At 38.8% G+C, this 19,396-nt stretch overlaps 1 protein-coding gene and 1 pseudogene across 1 annotated transcript in view; one reads left to right on the top strand and one right to left on the bottom strand.

The window, feature by feature from the left end:
* CMSS1 (cms1 ribosomal small subunit homolog) overlaps positions 1-19,396 on the bottom strand; it is a 395,148-nt gene that overhangs the window by 15,032 nt on the left and 360,720 nt on the right. Inside the window, exons 3-4 of the mRNA XM_037058929.1 lie at positions 4,252-4,323; positions 2,358-2,487 (exon numbers count right to left, since the gene is read on the bottom strand). Of these exons, the coding sequence (XP_036914824.1) occupies positions 2,358-2,487; positions 4,252-4,323 (202 nt within the window). The remainder of the gene's footprint in view (positions 1-2,357; positions 2,488-4,251; positions 4,324-19,396) is intronic.
* LOC118995702 (ARL14 effector protein-like) lies at positions 14,245-14,685 on the top strand (annotated as a pseudogene).

Raw genomic sequence — 19,396 nt, 5'->3', positions numbered from 1 at the left:
TATTGCATTACTGAACTCTAATTCAGAAATAATATAATGTAAACTCACTATGGAACTCAAATGACTCCTCAAAGGTATCTTCTGACCCTCATCTATCTACAGGTCTAGTAAATTAAGGGTTGTTGGGAACAAGAAAAATAGTCTCAGCCCCAAGGAGCCTGCGTCCCTAGCAAACATCCTGTAAGTTGATTGCCATCTGTTTAGTTTCAAAATTTTCTTCTCAGTTGAGTCAGACCCCACCCTGTTCCCGCGCTTGGGCTCTGTGAGCCAACAGCTAACCGCCACATCTGCTTCTGTGCAACGCTTGCTTGCTTGCCTCTATATAAGGACTTAGCTGTAAGCACTGCGCGCGACTCTCGTTTGCAGCCCTTGTGGGCACTGTGTCTCTGGACACTTTGAGAGTTCGCCCCTGCGCAGGTTAAACTTGGCCAATAAAGTAACATCTCTGAAACCCTGAAAGTCTCCGACATTTGTTCTCACGGTTGGTGGATGCAACAAGGGTTATGATATTCTATAAGGGCTACAGAGTTGTGGTGGTCCCATTATCTCCCCAGTCCTTCCAAAGTTGGAGGTTTGCCCCCACTAAAAACTAGAAAGAAAAACTGACCCACAGCAAAACCAAACTTTCACTTGAACCTTGCAAAGTGGCTTTGCTATAACATGTGCTTCCTGAGAAAGAGCAATCAGAACCCCTCCTCCGTAGGAACTGCTGGGTGGGGAAGACTGGTTTCTCACTGCTGGTGGAGCCCTCTGGGCTCAGCAAGTCAACAACTCCGGGTCTTGCTCATGAGGAAATGCACCCCTTCAGTTCCCTAAAGGCTGTCCCTCTTGGAAAGGAAACAGACGGGGCGCTCATGCCTCCAATCCAATGTGCATTTTATTAAAAAGCGCATCACAAAGGAATTATGAAAATTCAGGGAATGGGCTGTTTTTCAGATTCTCAAGCCCCTAGAAAGCATAAAGTTGAAATGGAAAAAGGAAATCAAACTACCCTTGACTTTTCCCAGCAGCAGCATTAGATAGCCTTGGGAATCTACAGACTGCCCATCTAGGCACGGCACCCAGACGCGTGTGTCTGAGCTTACGACAGTGTCTCCTCCATCTCTGCCCAAGAGTCATAGGATGTTTCACAGATTTGAAACTAGTTAAAATATGTTGTTTTAAGAATTTTGCATTATCTTTGAACTTAATTATAAATACCCTAAGACAGCAGATTTCAAATGATACTAGGCTGAAGAATCACCTGAGGTGAGGTGTCAGCCTTGCTAAAAATGCAGGATTTTGACCCTATCTTTAGATGGTTTGCTTGAAAAACTCTGGGCTGGGACCCAAAAACTATCCTAAAAACAAAAGCATAATTAGATATCCATGACAAGAGCAGCAACTAAGCTGCTCATTAAAGCCAACATTCTTGTCTATAAAGGATGAATAAATTCATGTTTCATATCTATACTTTTAAATGCATGGTTTAACTTTAATTTTATGTACTATCTATCCTCCTTAGGAATTCTTACTCCTCAAAGATTCTTCTAAAACAATGCATGACCAACAATTAGCCTTTTGAGTAAAAATACAATGAATAAAATCTTTCTATTAGATTGAACAAACATCATTTAGCGTCTTAACAAAAAAATCATCCAAGAATTAAAACTACAAGGCTGAGGAAAGGAGTATTAGCATGGGGAATATTTAGGGTCTGGCACAAATAATGCCCTCTTTTTTTTACACGATCTTTTATTACAAAATCATAAGCATGTAATTCTGTAACATAATGAAACATACCATATGACATGTTGGTGAAATGTTCAAATTAAAGCTATAGATTATTACACCCATGTAATCACCCTACCAACCACACTCAAGCAGGCCTTACTTTTTTTTTTAGATTTGTTTATTTATTTATTTTTAGAGAGAGGGGAAGGGAAGGAGAAAGAGAGGGAGAGAAACATCAATGTGTGGTTGCCTCCCCACTGGGGACCTGGCCTGCAACCCAGGTCTGTGCCCTGACTGGGAATTGAACCAGTGACACTTTGGTTCGCAGCCCGTGCTCAATCCACTGAGCTACACCAGCCAGGGCCCCAGGCCTTACTTTTGTCAGACCCTGTATTATTAATGTCTGGCTGAGGTACCTTGCTACAGTGTAAAGATGAATCTGTTTTGCTCCTCCTCATCAGGAAAATTGTTAGCAATAACAGTGGGTCCTTCTGAATGACTAACCTCTGAATAGTAAGGAAAAAAAGAGAACCATGCCCGCCCCTTCAAACCAAACCAAACCAAACCAAACCAACCAAACCAAACCAAACCAAACCAAACCAAACCAAACCAAACCAAACCAAACCAAAGAGGCCTGGCTATACCTGGTAGCTTAAGTTCTTCTAATTCAATCACTGAACGACTGCTGCTGTAATAGTCCTTCATTAGTTTCTGCAGGTCTTCAGGTGTCCCTGGTTTGGGCTCTGATTTTGCGAGAATGTCGGTAATTTTCTTCTAAGACACAAGAAGAAAGAAAACGAGGGAGGAAAAATTTTAGAATGACATCTGGCTTAGGAGAGATTGATTCCTCTGGCATTTAAACTGTACATAGTTCAGTGATGGCTGAGGATGAATGTGAATAAACAGATTTGAGAAAACTGAACAGATATTTCTTGGACATTACTGCTTTGAAAAATGAATGGGTGATCTCAAAGACTCCTGGTAACTGTTAGTTACAAAGACTTCTAGGAGAACTGACATTGTTATAGGACTCTCCAAAATAGGGTATTATTTTCTGGTAAAAGTCAAGAAAGCTTGTCGCTGTGGAACCCTCCCCATGCCTGGGAGAGCAGAATTTTGAGAGCTGCTTGCCTAACCTGGTTTTTAAGGCACTGACTCTCAGTCTGGATTTCTGGGGTTAAAGTAAAAGCTGCAGAAGCCATCTGAGCACAAGACCCACTGAAAAGGGGAACTTTTAGACCCTCAATTTTCAAGCCCTCGGAGACAGTCTTAAAGTGGTCCTCGGGAAATCAGAACAGAAAATATAGGACAACATCTATTTTGATCTGGACTTATTTGCGCAGCACTTACTGAATGCCTGCAATGTACTAGGAACACACAATCTTTCATCATAAACTTCCCTTCTCATTTCCTTGTAATGTTTCACCAAAGATCTAGAAAGAGCCATTTCCCATCCTCCCCTAGCCCCAGCTTTTTTCCCCCTCCTTCCACAATATCCTCATTTTTATACCACTGCCAAGAATGGTCAGAGTCCTGTCACATGAAGTAACTTTTTAAAATATGTCATCAGTGGGCACACATTAGCATGACCTCATCCAAGGCTAAACTATCTAGCTAGAGCTCTGACCTTGAGCCGCCAAGAACTTAACACTCCTGAAGGCCATTAATGCACAAACTATCAAAGAGAAGTTAAAGTTACTTCTTTAAGGACTTGCCAAACCTCAGCCAATTTGGCATCGCCTATCTTCCTATTTGGCCATTTGCAAGCAAAGAAAACATATGCACACACACTACAGTTTTCTAAAAGCTTGCTGTTAAGTAATTGGTTTGAGTCCATCTTCTTTCCTCTAATCTCAATCATATTTCCTCTGCTGACTTCAGCAGTAGACCCTTCTTGGCAGGGAGAGAATTGCACTCCTGTTTTCACAACTGTGGTGGAAGGTCAAAGCTAACCACACTTTCTCCAAGTCCGAGCCATAAGAAAGTTTGTGTAGGAGCAAAAGAGTCTTCCTTCCATATGCTCACAGCCAAGTATTAAAATACAAGGGGGCCCTTTTGCTTTAAATTATGCTTCCAAGTGAGAGTCAGAAATATCTTATACTACCTTCATCTGCTTATTATTTTCTCTTTTAATACTCTAAGATAAAAGGTTTCAAAACTTGAAATGGTTAAGGAAAGGAAGTTGGCGAACTTCTTTCCTTGGACAGAGCCAGGGGGCCAGAGGGCAGGACAGCTCTGTGGCCCTTCTAGAATTAGAAACCCATGTCTGACTGCGAACCACAGGGAAAACACAGGGTGGGTAAGAAAGACATTTAGTGCCCCACAAAACTGAAACAGGAATCAGAAGGATTTATTTTTAACTCCAGCAGAAACTCTTATTACAAGTGACCTTAGGAAAGTCACCCAATCTTACTGAATCTTACAATTTTTGCCTCACTAAAGTGGTGATTACAATAATTGCTTCATCAAAGTACTCTATAAAAAAGGGTGATGTAAACCACTTAGGGCCATACCATTGTAAATAATCATTAGTATTACCTTTTTCCTCTTCCTGGTCTTGGTGGTGTCTTCATTTGTTTCCTTTGGTTGTACCAAGAAACATTCCTTAGGCTATAAAAAATACAAATGAGAAAACTTTCCTCTTAGCATGATGAGGTGTCAACTAATGGTAACAATCCCAAAACACCTACTTCCATAAACATATTCTCTGGCGAATCTTGGTAATATTCTGCAGACAGATGCTAGAAGACCCACTGTGGGCTGTCACACAGACGGGAAGATCTTTGAACAAAGGTCCGAATGTGCGAGTGCACATGTGTGTTTGGGTGGGGGTGCAGGGTCTTAAAGATTAAAGACAACAGCCAGGTTTGTAAATACAGGCAGAAATAGATGTGATGAAAATGAAGATGTAATAAAATTTGACTGTTTAGACTGGCATTTTCCATGAGCTATCAGTGTGCGAGCCTGTATTTTCAAGTCACTGGTTTATTATTTATTTTTTATTCTTTCCTTTTCTCAATAAAGCATAGAAAATCTGAAGTAGAATATATTTAGTTATATTTTTATAAAACCTGCAACAAATGTCTTATCTCTCTACAGTGACTATAAAGTGAATGTTTCTCCTGATGGTCTGAGAAATCTCAGCACCATGGCATCTTGAGTAGTCAGTTCTGCCTGTTGCCTTGACTCCTGAGTACTCTATACAGTTGAGTGCTATTTTTACCCTGTCTCTTTTTTTAAATATAGGAAAACAGGAAATCTGGACTGAGGCTCGATTTATAAAATAGAATGCCTCGGATTCCATATTTATTAATCATAAGCAGGAATATAAAATGTTTCCTGTGTTGGATCTTTTATGCAACATTTTCAAACAAGTTGCCAAGTAAGATATAAAATGTAAGTGAAAACTTATTCTGAATTTTTCCTTAAATTTCCATTCCAACTAGAGAGTACTCAGTTTAAGCTGGTAAGCTACTAACTAAAGCAATCTTGTCTCCACTGGCTCTGTTTAAAATGATTACAGATGAAGCTTTCTATTAAAGTTTGCAGACAGTCTGCAGATTAAGAAGGCTCGTGGCCTGCAGCCAGAGAGAGATATATAATGCTACATAATTTCTTCAAGACATGGGACCAGGATCTGTGGTTTCTAGACTCTGTTTCAGTTAGTAGAGAAGTAGATTCAAAAGGCTTAAGATTAAAGTAACATGGAATCTTGAAATTTTAGCTTCTTCTCAGTTAAAACAAAAAACCTGCAGAGAGCAATTGCACCATAGCTAACGAATAAAAAGATATTATGACCTCGCTTGCTTAGAAGGTTAAGCAGTCTTGTGGATGCAGCAGATACACGCCAATTAGAAACTGGGCCAAGGCCACTAATATGTCACAGAAGCTGCCAGATGGTACTAAGAGTCCAATTACACACCAGGCCAACATTCAGCTCATGCTCCTGAGGCAAAGGCCTGGATATGATTAGCAGATCCATCAAGGCATCAAGATACTGCAGTATCTTGTCACTGGTATCAAGGTGTTTGCGAAGCAGATGTAGGCGGAAACTTGTTCCATTTTCTTACTTAGCAATTGGGGGGGGGTGCTCTTTAAGGTATGTTCAAAGTGCTGGGTTGCATTTATGCTAGGTTTACAAAGCCAATCAACTCAACATGACAAAAATATGGAAATGAAATCAGCTACAAGGATTCAGACTCTGGAAGAAAAATAAAGATGTAATTCTGAATCATACATGGGGAAAACAAACATGTTTGATGAATTGCTCTAGTCAAGATACAGAATTAGGTTACATATTAGGTTCAAATTCTTTGATCATCCTAAAGAAAATGCAGTTTAATATTTGTTTTCTGGGAGCAGTTACCTTAGCTGGTTGAGGTAGGGTTCTAATGAGGAAGCCACATTTATTGAATCAATTTTCATTGTGGTGAGATGGCTTTATGAAAAACTACAAATTCATAGTATTAAAAATGAAATTAATTGCCTGTTAACCTGGCAATTCAACTGCTGTGATTATACCCTAAGAATTCTGAAACACCAATCCAAAAGAACCTATGCACCTCAATGTTCATAGCACAATTTACAATAGCCAAGTGCTAGAAGCAACCTAAGTGCCCATCAGTAAATAAGTGGATCATAAAACTGTGGTGCATCTATACAATGGAATACTATGGAGCAGAAAAAAGGAGTTCCTACCCTTTGTGATAGCATGGATGGAACTAGAGAGCATGATGCTAAGTGAAATAAACCAGGCAGTGAAAGACAAGTACCACATGATTTCACCTATAAATAAAGCCTAAGCAACACAAGAAATAAGCAAGCAAAATATAACCAGAAACATTGAAATTAAGAACAAACTCACAGTTACCAGAGAAGAGGTGAGTGGAGATAGTGTGGGGAGAAGGTGAAAAGTTTGTCAAGGAACATGTATAAAGGATACATGGACAAAGCCAAAGGGTAGTAGGGTTGAGGGTAGGAGGTGGGGATGGTTGGGGTGGAGGGTAGTGGTGGGGGGGAAATGGAGACAACTGTACTTGAACAATATTTAAAAAAAAAATAAATTTAAAAAGGAAAATAAAAATCAATCAATCAGTAATAATAATAAAAAAGAAAATTCCTCAACTTAACTGTCTTATGAATGGTGATATTTACACTCAGAGAGACTAGGTAAGAAGATGTGGAAAGTGCAGGCCAGGCTAACTAACCATTTCTGGAAACCAATCCCAACAGTATATGTTTTTGATAGTTGATAAGTAATGTCATTATATGAACTATAGTGATTTTTAATATGTAGCAAAATATGTAGTTTATTTAAAAATTCTTTTTGTAATCTCTGTTGTACTTTTTCCCATTACCATTTAGTCCCCTTATACCTTACTGCCCCTAGCAATGCTCACTCTGCTGTCCATGTCCATGAGTCCTTTTTCCTTTATGCTCAGTCCATCTACCCCCACACTTCCCCCCTTCTACTAGCTGTCATCCTGCTCTCCACGTATGAGTCTGTCCCCATTTTCCTAACTTTTGTTAGTTCAGTTTGTTCATTAGATGACCCATATGAGTGAAATTATATGGTTCTTTCTCTGACTAGCTTATTTCTCTCAGCATAATTTTCTCCAGGTCCATTCATACTGTCACAAATGGTAAAATTTTCTTCTCCTTCTCCCTTTTTACGGTTAAGTAGTATTCCACTGTGTAAATGTCCCATAGTTGTTTTATCCATTCATCTATTGATGGACATTTGGGCTGCTTCCATATCTTGGTGATTGTAAATAATGTTGTAATGAGCATAGGGGTGGCTTATGTTCTTTCAAATTAGAATATAGGATATATTCTAATTCCAATATATTCTAATTATATTCAAATTAGGATATATTACCAAAAGTGGGACCACTGAGCCAAAAAGCAGATCCATTTTTGACTTTTTGAGGAAACTCCATACTCATTTCCATAGCGGGAGGTTGGGATGGCTGATAGTGGGGAGCGGTGGCTGCACCAATCTGCATTCCCAGAAACTGCAGTTCATAGCAGTGTGGTCAGAGAAGAGGCTTGATATAATTTCAATCTTCTTAAATTTACTGAGATTTGTTTTGTGTCCTAGCATGTGGTCTATCCTAGAAAACATTCCATGTGTACTTCAAAAGTATGTATATTCTGCTGCTTTGGGGTGACATGCTCCAAAGGTATCAAATTCATTTGATGTAGTGTGCGGTTTAAGGCTGCTGTCTCTCATTGATTTTCTGTCTGGAAAATCTATTCTTTAAAGTCAGCGGGGTGTTAAAATCCCTAATTATGATCGTATTTCAGTCAATCTCTTCCTTTATGTCCATCAAGATTTGATTTACATATTAAGTGCTCCTATATTGGGTATATAAATATTTACTAGGGTTATACCCTCTTGGTGGATTATTCCCTTTGTATGTAGTATCCTTCTTTGTTTCTTAGTATAGCCTTGGTTTTAAAGTCTGTTTTGTTGGATATAAGTACTGCTACTCTAGCTTTTTGTTTCTTTCCATTTGTGTGAAATATCTTTTTTCATCCTTTTACTTTTTTATCCATTCAGCTACCTTTTGTCTTTTGGTTGGAGCATTTAAGCCATTTACATTTAAGGTGATTATTGATAGATATGTATGTAGTGCCATTCTATTGTTAGACTGTTTCCCTCCTTTTTTCCCCTCCTTTTCTTCTTAAAGCAAGCCCTTTAACATTTGTTGCAGTACTAGTTTCATATTAACAAACTCCTTTAGCTTTTTGTTGTCTGGGAAGCTCCTTTTTCTCCTTCAATTCTAAATGCCAGCATTGCTGGGTAAAGTAGTCTTGATTGTAGGTCCTTCCTTTTTATCACCTTGAATATTTCACACCACTCCGTTCCAGCCTGAAATGTTTCTGATGAGTAATCAGATGACAGTCTAATTGTGGCCCCCTTGTAGGAAATTACCTGCTTTTCTTTTGCAGCTTTTAGGATTCTTTTCCTTGTCATTTTAATTATGATGATCTCAGTGTAGGTCTTTTTGGGTAGGCTACTAACTTGTTTGGGACTCTCTGAGCTTCCTGGACTTGTATCTTTTTTCCTTCATCAAATTCAGGATTTTTCCATCATAATTTCTTAAAATAGGCTCTTGATCCTTTCCTCACTATCTTTGCCTTCTGGTATTCTCATGATGTGGATCTTGTTATGCTTCATGTTGTCCAAAATGTTTCTTAAGCCCTCCTCATTTTTCAAAAATTCTTTTTTCCTTTTGCTGCTCTCTCTGGGTGATTTTTTCCCACCTTGTCTTCAAAATCACTGATTTGATCCTCTGCTTCATCTAACCTACTGTTTATTCCTTCCAGTGTATTATATACCTCACATATCACATTCTTTGTTTCTGAATGGTCCTTTTTTTATGGTTCCTATGTCTTTTTTCATGCTGTTGAGCATCCTTATAATCATTACTTTGAACTCTATATCTGATAAATTGCTTACCTCCATTTCATCTAGTTTTTCTGGAGAATTCTCTTGTTCTTTCTCTTGGGGGCCTTTTCTTTGTTCTCCCATTTAGCTGCTTCTTTGCATTTTCTACCTTTGATGTTAAACTGACCAGTTGTTAAGCTAATCATGCTGTAATCAGCAGCCCAACTTAAGCTCCACAGGGTGGGGCAGAGTAATTCCTGCAGATGGGGCTATTACTTCCCCTCATGCTGAAGCCACAGGGAGAGGAGTGCTCTGCCTGAGAAAAACAGCTTCTATAATATGGGGAATGACTCAGCACAGGGATCATGGTGGCCATTCCTTCAGTTCTCTGCTCAGAGCTGCCAACCCTAGACTCTCCTCAAGAGTCTCTAGTCCACTCTGCCCTCCCTCTCCTGGAGCCCAGGGTAATTAGCTGCAAAAGAAATTTTGTGTATTGGACCTTTAAGACATTCTCTGGGTCTCTAGCCATCTATCCCTGGCAGACAGGAACCCAGCTGCTTTTCACATCTAGATGTTATCTGGGTTCCTTTCTAGCTCTGGTGCTATTGGCTGGGGAGCTCAGCTTGGGGTCTTGGATGTCACACTTCTTAGGGGAATCCCCTAGCTGCTGAAATATTCCTCTGGAACTTCAACTGCCACTTGTGCCAGCCCAGCCAGCCCTCTTGTGCCTCCTTTGCACTCCCTACCAGTCACATTGTGGCAAGTGGTTTCTTCTCTCTGTCCTTGGTTACAGGGCTTCTTTCTTGCCAGTGTTCAGTTGGTTATTCAGGACGATTTTTCTGAAATTTAGTTGTAATTCCAGATTGGTCCTGGGAGGAGGCTAGTGTAGCTTCACTTACTCCTCCACCATCTTGGATCTCTTCTATGTAGTTTAAATATTAGAGAAAGCATACTTCCTAAAAATATATTTTAAAAATTAAGCTTTTACATGAAGTGATTGGGGCATATACTGAATTCCTTAAATTATCAAAAATTATATTCTTGCCCTGACCAGTATGGCTCAGCTGATGGTAAAGTGAGGAGTCACTGGTTGATTCCCTGGATTGCAGGCTTGGTTCCCAGTCGAGGCATGTATGAGAGGCAACAAATTGATGTTTCTCTCTCACATAAATGTTTCTGTCCCTGTCTTTTTTTCCCTTCCTTTTTCTCTAAAACTAACTAACTAACTAACTAACTAGCTAGATATTTAGGGAAATTATATTCTTTAATAATAGTTCTTCTGAGCCCTGGCTGGGTAGGTCAGTTGGTTAGAGCATTGTACCAATACTCCAAGATTGTGGGTTCAAACCCCAGTCAAGGGATCAACATACACGAATCAACCAAGGAATGCATAAATAAGAACAAATAATTGATCTCTCTCTCTCCATCTCTTCCTCTCTCAAACCAATTCTTCTGGTTAAATGTGGCAAATCAACCTCAAAATAGCAATATACTGAAAATAAAGAAAAGTGGAAAGGCATAAACCTGTAAGAACTTAAAAATAAGGAGAGAGGATAATAATATTGGAGAGATTTCAACATGTTTTGGGGAAATAGAAAGTGATGAAGATTGGATGTAAGTGATTCAACAGAAAGAGAAAGTTAGCACCTGGGTTTCTAGAGAGATGGAAGCTAATAATAAGTGAGTCGGACCTGTTGAATTCTGAAAAAGTTTAGCAGTGGGACGAACAATGTACTATAGAGAAGGAAGTGTTTTTAAAAAAAGAAGTGTTTTTGAAAGTTTATGTTTAGATAGATTATATTCCTTCACACCTCCCACAGAGCTGTATCTCCTCTCCAGGCAACTAAGCAACACTCTTATTACTGCTCCTTCTCATCTGCTCTTCCTGGCATCAGACTGGAGGTTTGTTTTCTGGAGAGGACCAGAGGACCAAGAAGTCTGGCATAGGGGAGACAGAACAGAGGTTGAGGCTCACTTCCTTTCCCTGTCCCTCTTTTAGAATGTTTCAATCCAGGCTTATATATCACAGGCAGGAGACCACTAAATTCTTCTCTGGAGAAATGAAATGGCTTAAGAGAAATGCCACAACAGAGTGACATTTGAGGGTACCATACTAAAAATCTAGCTTATTATCCTATCATCCTACCATAAAGTCTGATAATCAATGAGACTTACTATGTACTAAAATTTTCTATCAACTGTTTAGTGTATCTCTTTTTAATATGAATAGACAGCTAAAGTTCATCGGACAGCTAAAGAGAGTCTCCACCCTAAGAGAGAATAAAGAACAACAAAAAAAGAATCCTGAGGAAAGGCTATTTCTTCAAAATAATTACAATTAATATTCTCAGACAGATAAGGGAGGAATTTGCATCCATAAAAGAAAAACCAAGATGCTGTAAAAAAGATACAATCAGAAAACATTTAAACATTAAAGCAAATTAAAAAGTTGGAATAAAAATGTATGAGGAAGGCTTAAAGATAAAATAGAGGAAATCTCCCAGAAAGACTTTTAAAATAGTAAGAAAATGAAGTATCAGCCCAAGAGAGTCAACATTCCAATAAAAAGTATTTCAGATAAAGGGGTCACATATAATAGTGAGGAGGGAGGGATAAAAGAAATAATACAAGAAAAACTGTATAGAAATGAAGAAAACTTCCTAGAACATGAAACTCAAAAGTGAAGACCTATTAGGTACAGAATATAATAAATAAGAAAATATAATAAAGAAAATACAGAATATAATAAGTAAGAAAATAAGATGCACCAAGGAGCATCACCATGAAATCAGAAAACATTATGGACAAATAAGAGATTCTAAAAATTTCCAAAGAGCAAAATAATAACATACAAAATAAAAAACGGTCAGAAAAACATAGTGGTTCCAGATCTTACAATAGCATTACTGGATGCTAGAACTCATTGTAATAATGCCTTCAAAATTATTCTAATTTATTATTCTAAATCATTTTCAAATTAGACTTTTATACCCAGCCAAACTATCGATCAATGGTACATTAAGGTCTCAAAAATTTTAACTTCCACCAAGAGATACTGAAATCTGTAGCCCAGCAAAATAAAGGCTTAAACCAAATACAAAGAAAGATATGCGATTCATCAGATAGGGAGACTAACCCAGAAGAGTGTTGAAGGGGCAGTAAAGAGAGTCTCAATTGTTCAACAGGCCTGGAGAATAACCAACTCAGAGTGAAATAGGAGCATGGAGGTCTGTAGAAAAGGACAATAATCTATTTGAGCATATGGAAAATATTATGCATGGGCATTTGGAAGAGATGTTGAAACACATGAGAACAATTAAAAGCAGGAACACAGCAAGCTAGACGAACGAAGAAATGCGGTAATTATTAATGTCATTAAAATAAAGAGTTATGTAAGAAAGGAGGGATGATTGCAGCCTCTCTTTTTTTCAGGATTGAACTGTATTTCCATGGTTGTAATATGAAATAATGACAACTGTTTTAACCAAAGTGTGATATTGTGTTGGCAAAGCATGTAGCAGTTGAAGAAGGATTATAGGGTAGATGGGAGAGCTATGTCCTTATATTCTACTTCGAGAAGTTAAATATTATGTCAGATATTGATAAATCAAGAAAGAGCAGTAAAAAAGTATAAGGTAGCAAATAAAAAACAACGACTACAAGTTGAGGGCGACTGCCTCTGAGAAAGGACCTAAGGTAACAGCAGGGGAAGGGATTGCTGTTTTTTTATTAAAACTTTAATAGTGTTTGAGTATCACCTTGATAAAAAAAATTTAAATTGCCATTTTGTAACAAAAACAACAGTGTTCATTGTAAAAAGAAAAACAATTTAGAAGTAGCCTTTTAGTTTCTTTTGGGTTTGGTCAAAAGTTATTCAAAACACACCCATCAAAATCTTTAAAATTAACAGACTGATAACTCCAAATGCTGATAAGGATATAAAGCAACCAAAAGTCTTATATACTGGTGGTGGGAGTGAAAGAATGGTACAATCATTTTGGGAAAAAAGCCTAGCAGTTTTTAAAAACCTAAACATAATTTAGCAATTCCATTTCTAGGTATCTACTCAAGAAAAATACCCACTGTGGCTCAGTTGGTTGGAGTGTCTGCCCACAGACCGAAGGGTTGCGAGTTTGATTCCTGGTCAGGGCACATACCCAGGTTGGAGGTTCAATCCCTGGTTGGAACATGCATGAGAAGGCAACAATCAATGTTTCTCTCTCACATTGATGTTTCTCTCTTTGTCCCTTCCACTCTTTTTAAAAGCAATGAAAAAATGTTCTTAAGTGAGGATAAAAAATATATATGTTTACTATATATAAAATATATTCACTATATATAAAATATATACATATATATTCACTAAAAGACTTATATATGAATATTCATGGTAAATTTATTCACAAGAGCCCCAAACAGGAAATAGCCTCAGGAATCCATCATAGAAAAGTGCATAAACAAACTGTAGTATATTTATATAATTGGACTGAATTGTGCTACCTCCAATTCATATGTTAAAGTCCTAACTCTCCTATACAACTGTATTTGTAGATAGAGCCTTTAAAGAGATAATTAAGGTTAAGTGAGGTCATAAGAATGTGATCCTAATCCAATAGGACTTCTTTTTATGAGGAGGATGAGAAACCAGGGATGTGCACAGAGGAAAAACCCCGGGAGGACACAGCAAGAGGCCATCTACAAGCCAAGGAGAATGCCCTCACGAGAACCCAAATCTGCCCACACCTTGATCTGTGACTTCCAGCCTCTAGAACTGTAAGAAATATAGACATATAAAAAGATGCTCAATATCACTCATCTTCAGAGAAATGCAAATTGAAACCACAATGAGATATCACCTCACACCAATTGCTGGTGAGGCTGTGGAGAGAAGAAAACCTTCATGCACTGTTGGCAAGAATGCAGATTGGTGCAGCCACAATGGAAAGCAGTATGGAGTTACCTCAAAAAAAAATGGAACTGTCTTATAACACAGCAGTGCCTTATACACTGATATATTTCTAAATTCCTATTTTAGGAATATATCAGAAGAAACTTGAAACAGGGAAATCACAAAGGTGGATTTGGAACCAAGAGAGAGGCTTAATAACCAACTTGGTTACTTTTTTTAATGGTTAGAAATGAGTGAATAATCAGAAAAAAATAATTCCAGTGAAGAGGGACACACAGGTCAAAGTTCTGAGAAAAATTGTCAAACCAGACAAAAGCAACTGCAACAGATAGAGCGGCAGTTATGATGCTTGACCTTTCAAAACCCTGGACCACAGGGAGCAGACTTTAATCCTGCAGCACAGCAGCAGAAAAAGCAAGCACGTATATCAAAGGTGAATGAGTATTTTTCTGTAAAATACAAAGTTAAGGAGAATGACAAAAGCGGCAAGCGGATCTGTAATGATGCGGGCCTGTGCAACTGCCTGGGGAAGAACTGCCCCAAGTGCAACTCCAATAGGTGTGGGCTTGAGTGTCACTGCAGCTGGAAGTGGGTGTCTGATGTCACTGTCACCCAATCTGGAGAGGTCATCAGCACACTGCAATTTATGCCCCTGACTAGGAGCTGTTAAAGATTAATTGATATATTTCTTCTTTATATTTAAGTCAACCCTTTTCTTCTGGTGAATTCTAGGGCTTGGGGGGAAATACTGAAAAAAAAACATACTTCAGAGGCATGTTCTCCAAAGCTGCAGAACAATGTAGAATGGGCAGTCATTCTATAACCTTCTTCCTCTGTCTTCTCAAATTCCTCTACTTGTAGCCAAAGAATGTGACAGTGAATGTATTCATTCTCTCTCACCAATACTCCCATCTCTACTCTGCCCTCTAATTAAAAATATCTCTCCTCTCTGCTGGTATCTGAAAAATGTAATTTTAAGATTTTCTAAATTTTGCAGCTGAGAGTTTTTTAAATATAGAATTATAAATTTATAATATCTAGTTATACTGAGAATAGTCCACCTCACTAGTCCAAAATCAGAATTGCTATTTGGACTGAAAAAAAAACCCAACTTGTGACTTTGCATGGTATATTCATAGTTTCATTTCATTGTTATTTTAATAACATTAAATTAAATTTGGTTAAATAAAGAAGAGATCTAAAACACTAATTCAAAAGAGTATATGTGCCCCTAAGCTCATGGCAGCATTTTACACTAGTTAAGATCTGGAAGTAGCTGAAGTGCCCATCAGTAGATGAGTAGATAAAACAGCTATGGTACATTTACACAGTGGAATACTACTTGGCCATAAAAAGAAGGAACTCTTACACTTTGCAACAACATGGATGGACCTAGAAATTATTATGCTAAGTGAAATAAGCCAATCAGAGAAGGACAAATATCATATGATTTCACTTACATGTGGTGTCTAATGAATAAAACAAACTAACGAAATAGAAACAGACTCATAGATATAGAGAATAGACTGGCAGCTGTCAGAGGGGAGTTGGGGCTGGGTGAGAAAGGTCAAGGGATTAAGCTAACACAAAAAAAACCCTCATAAACACAGACAATAGCATGGTGATTACCTGACAAAAAGGAGGGTGTGGTGAGGTAGAAAAGGGTAAAGGTGAGATAAATGGTGATGAAAGGAGACTTGACTTTGGGTGGTGAACAATACAATATACAGATGATGTACTATAGAAATGTACACTTGAAACCTAAAATATTTTATTAACCAATGTCACCTAATACATTCAATAATTTTTTTAAAAGCCACCCAGTTAAAAAAAGAACCACTACACATCAACATTGTGCTGGATAAAAGAAGCCTTGAATGAAGACCATATCCTATATACTTTCACTTTCATGAGATTCTAGAACAGGAGAAACTGACTTGGGGAGCTGTGAGAACAGGGGCTGCCTCTGGGAAAGGAAGGTAAGAATGGTAACCACTTGGGAGGGGGCCTGAAAGGGTTCTGGGGTGATGGCAATGTTCGTAACCTGTAGGGGTTTGAGAAACTGCATACACTGGACAGAACTTACTGAATGGTAAATTTGATGTTTGTGCATTTTATTGTATGTTTTGTTTACCTCAAAAGGACAAACAGTCTTTAAATCTTGAAATTTGTTAATGATATGCATGGTGAAGTGTCTGGGAAAAGTGTACTGATTTTGCAGATTTCTGAGTTTAGAGGACAGTGACGGTGAGGACTTAGAGAAAATGAAGAAAACATGACTGAAAACAGAAGATAGAATCTTTGTTATGTAGTGGTAGAAAGTTTAGCAATCCTGGTGTCTCCACTTGCATGAAACATAGTAAATATCTCAAATGCTGTGGGTTATTTGGTGAAGAAGACCCAAATATTGTTGAAGGTATCACCTGACTTCTTCCTGTGGCTTAGAGTATAAATGCACAAGGAGAGAGTTCAATTAGGAGAAGGGTTATCAAAGAAGTCATGAGTATGGCTGCAAATCCGTTTGTTCAGACCTCAGGAGGACCTCAGAGTACTATTTAGCTACATTCGAAGAGCTCTGTAAAGAAATGAAAGGTCTGCCTCACAGAATTTCTCAAACATGCGTCTAGCAAGCTTAAGGGGCTTTGTTCCTCAATTCCCCTGACAGGTAGAGAAGAGCTGATCTGGAAAAGACCTGTGGTTGTGGCAGTGGCAGTGCTGTGAGGCACCCCTGTGGAGAGGCTCACACAGTGAGGGACTGAGGCCTGCCTACAATGAGGCGGAACCCCCCAATCCCCACCCACAACTTGACTGGCACCTGATGAGAGAGGTAGAGCCAGAGGACTGGGTTAAGCCATGTTTGTCAGATATGAGCAAGTATGAGGTAACATTTTTTATGTTTTAAGCTACTAACTTCTGCATCAATTTGTTTTACAATAGATTGCTATAAAGAGGGACAGAATTGAGACTAGCACGGAAACAAAGAAGGTAAATAAAAGAGTGGCTAGCACATAGTCTTTTCACTTAAAATCATCAAGGGTAATCTTAAAAAGTGGGGGAGATATAAAGTCATCAATGTTGAAATAGGAAATAGTAAGAAAATACAACAGTAGAGAAAGGTGAATAGGAGAAAAAGATATAATAATCTTGCTGAAGATTCCTTTATAAACCAAGGAGATAAACAAAAGGCTGGCTTAAGAAAAAAAGAAATACAGTGCGGTCTTTGAGGGGGAAAGGATGGGTCATGGAATCATGAAGGGACACTGACATCATGGAGGCGTCAGTGAAAAGTCACGAAACCCCTCCTAAGAGATTATATTCCGTCAGGGAACCATAATTACAAAGTCACTGGGGCTGGCTCTGAAATAACTGATGTGGAGGAAGGAAGAGGGTGATGCAATCTCTAGGAGTGGGAGAATTCATCATTTATTTTGGAAGCAATGTCTGGAAAAACAAGAACCGCTGGCAAATCTTTATACTTACATGATTAAGTAGGCCAAGGATGACTATTTAGATGTGAAATGGTTGCTAGAGATGATGTAGTTGCATGGGTAAAAAACTTTTATAAAGTTATAAATCTGGGGCTTGAAATGTTGGACAGATGAGAAGCATGGGCTCAGTAACGAAAATGTGAGGCCAGCTATGGCACGGGAGGGAATACTGTCCAACTTGACAGGTACTCACCTGGTGAAACTGAAGCTAAGTGTACATTAGAGCTGGCAGCACAGTGCCAGGCAGTTCCTATGCAAGCATAAACGCCCCTCAAAATACAAAGAATGACAAAGTGACTAAGCTGATTTTAAAAAATTAGAAAATTTAAATAGAGCATAAAATTTTTTTCTTTTGATTCTGGAAAAAATGTAATTACTGTTAAAAAACATATCCAGTCACATCTACCAAATGAGTCAATTGCCTAGCACTGTGCTAGGTACTGTAGTGAACACAAAGGCCCTGGCCCCCAAGGGTCTTATTAACTAGTTGGACACTCAAGCTGTGCGTGCATAGACATCTAGAAGAAGGTTCAAGAAAGAACAGTCTGTCTGGCATGAAAGTCATCCTTGGGGGTGGTAAGATGAAGCCCAGGGGGAGAAGGTAGGGGGCCACAGAGGAGCCAATGGGTGGTCAGGCAGAGGAAGAGAAGCCCCAGTTCAGGTGGTTGTCTCAGTGGGGGGAATGCTCAGGCGAGGAAACCTCTCCAGGAGGTGGACTGAAGAGGGACAGTGGATCTCCAGGGTCTGAAAGACCTCTGCAGGCAGCAGTGTCAGGGAGCTGATGACAGGGACATAAATTGTTGAGAGGGGAAGAGTGGTGAGAAAACTGGAATACTGCTACAGCCACTCAGTCCTTCATTTCACAAATAATAAGCATCAATTCGGGGCAAGATTCTGCGCCAGGTGCTGTGGAGATGCAGATAACACTTTCCTCGAGATGTAGAGCCAGGTGGGGGGTTAAACCGTTAACACTAACAAGGCAGGACACAGGAGATTCCCTTGTAAATTCTCTGGCAAGGGAAATGAGAAGAGGCTTGAAGGAAGGAGTTAGGGCATTTTATATCTACCTAGGTCTTGAATTCTTTAAAGTAATTTGATAGCAAAAAAAAATTAGAGCAAGAGGAAAATAGATAAAATGGGCCATAAAATAAGCCTTTGTAGTTTTTTTGTTCTTAGCAGAAAATAGCCATGGCATGCAATCATTGACGCACATGAGGACCTGGTGAATCCAATGTTTCAAAGTTGCAAGAGAAAAGACCGTTGAAAAGGGAAGTGGAAGTAGCAGCATCTTTAGCACCTGGCACATAGCCACCCAAGTGGGCCATGACTCCAAGAACCCAGCTCTCTGAGTTTCAGGTAATTTGTCAAAAGAGATAGCTTGTATTTCATAGGGTAGCTGTGAGGATTATGTAAGTCACAGTGCTCTGCACATTGCTTGTATTAAATGTCTAATAAGTGGCCTTTATTATTGAAAAGTGGGTCGCAGAAAGATAGGTGAATGCTCAAGAAATGAAGAACATATTTAACTTTTTCCTCCCCCATTTTGTCCTCCTTTTCCTGTGGTTCCCTGCCATTTATCTTAATGTGACAGTTGTGGGAAAAGAAGAGGCAAAGAAGTAGCAGCTAAAAACAGCAAGGTTAGCAACACAGATGGCTCCATCAGTGAAAAGACGGGAAAGATGTAGCTATGGGCAAACTTATCAATGCGAACTTCTTTTAGCAATGAGTCCAGAAAACGTGAGCAGCAAGCAAGAAGAATACCAAAGGAGAAAGTAAAGAAAAAGAAAGCCAAATGAGGTATGAAGACTATTTGGAAACAAGTTCTGCAGGAAGGTCATGGCTATGCCATAGTCAGTGCGATGTAGGGAAAAATCATACCTCACCTTTCTGAAA

The sequence above is a fragment of the Sturnira hondurensis genome, unplaced genomic scaffold, assembly GCF_014824575.4.
Source record: "Sturnira hondurensis isolate 20B ecotype Veracruz unplaced genomic scaffold, ASM1482457v3 Scaffold0010428, whole genome shotgun sequence".
Taxonomy (NCBI): Eukaryota; Metazoa; Chordata; class Mammalia; order Chiroptera; family Phyllostomidae; genus Sturnira; species Sturnira hondurensis.
Note: the sequence above shows the minus strand (reverse complement) of the source record. Positions and strands in the feature narration are given on the sequence as shown.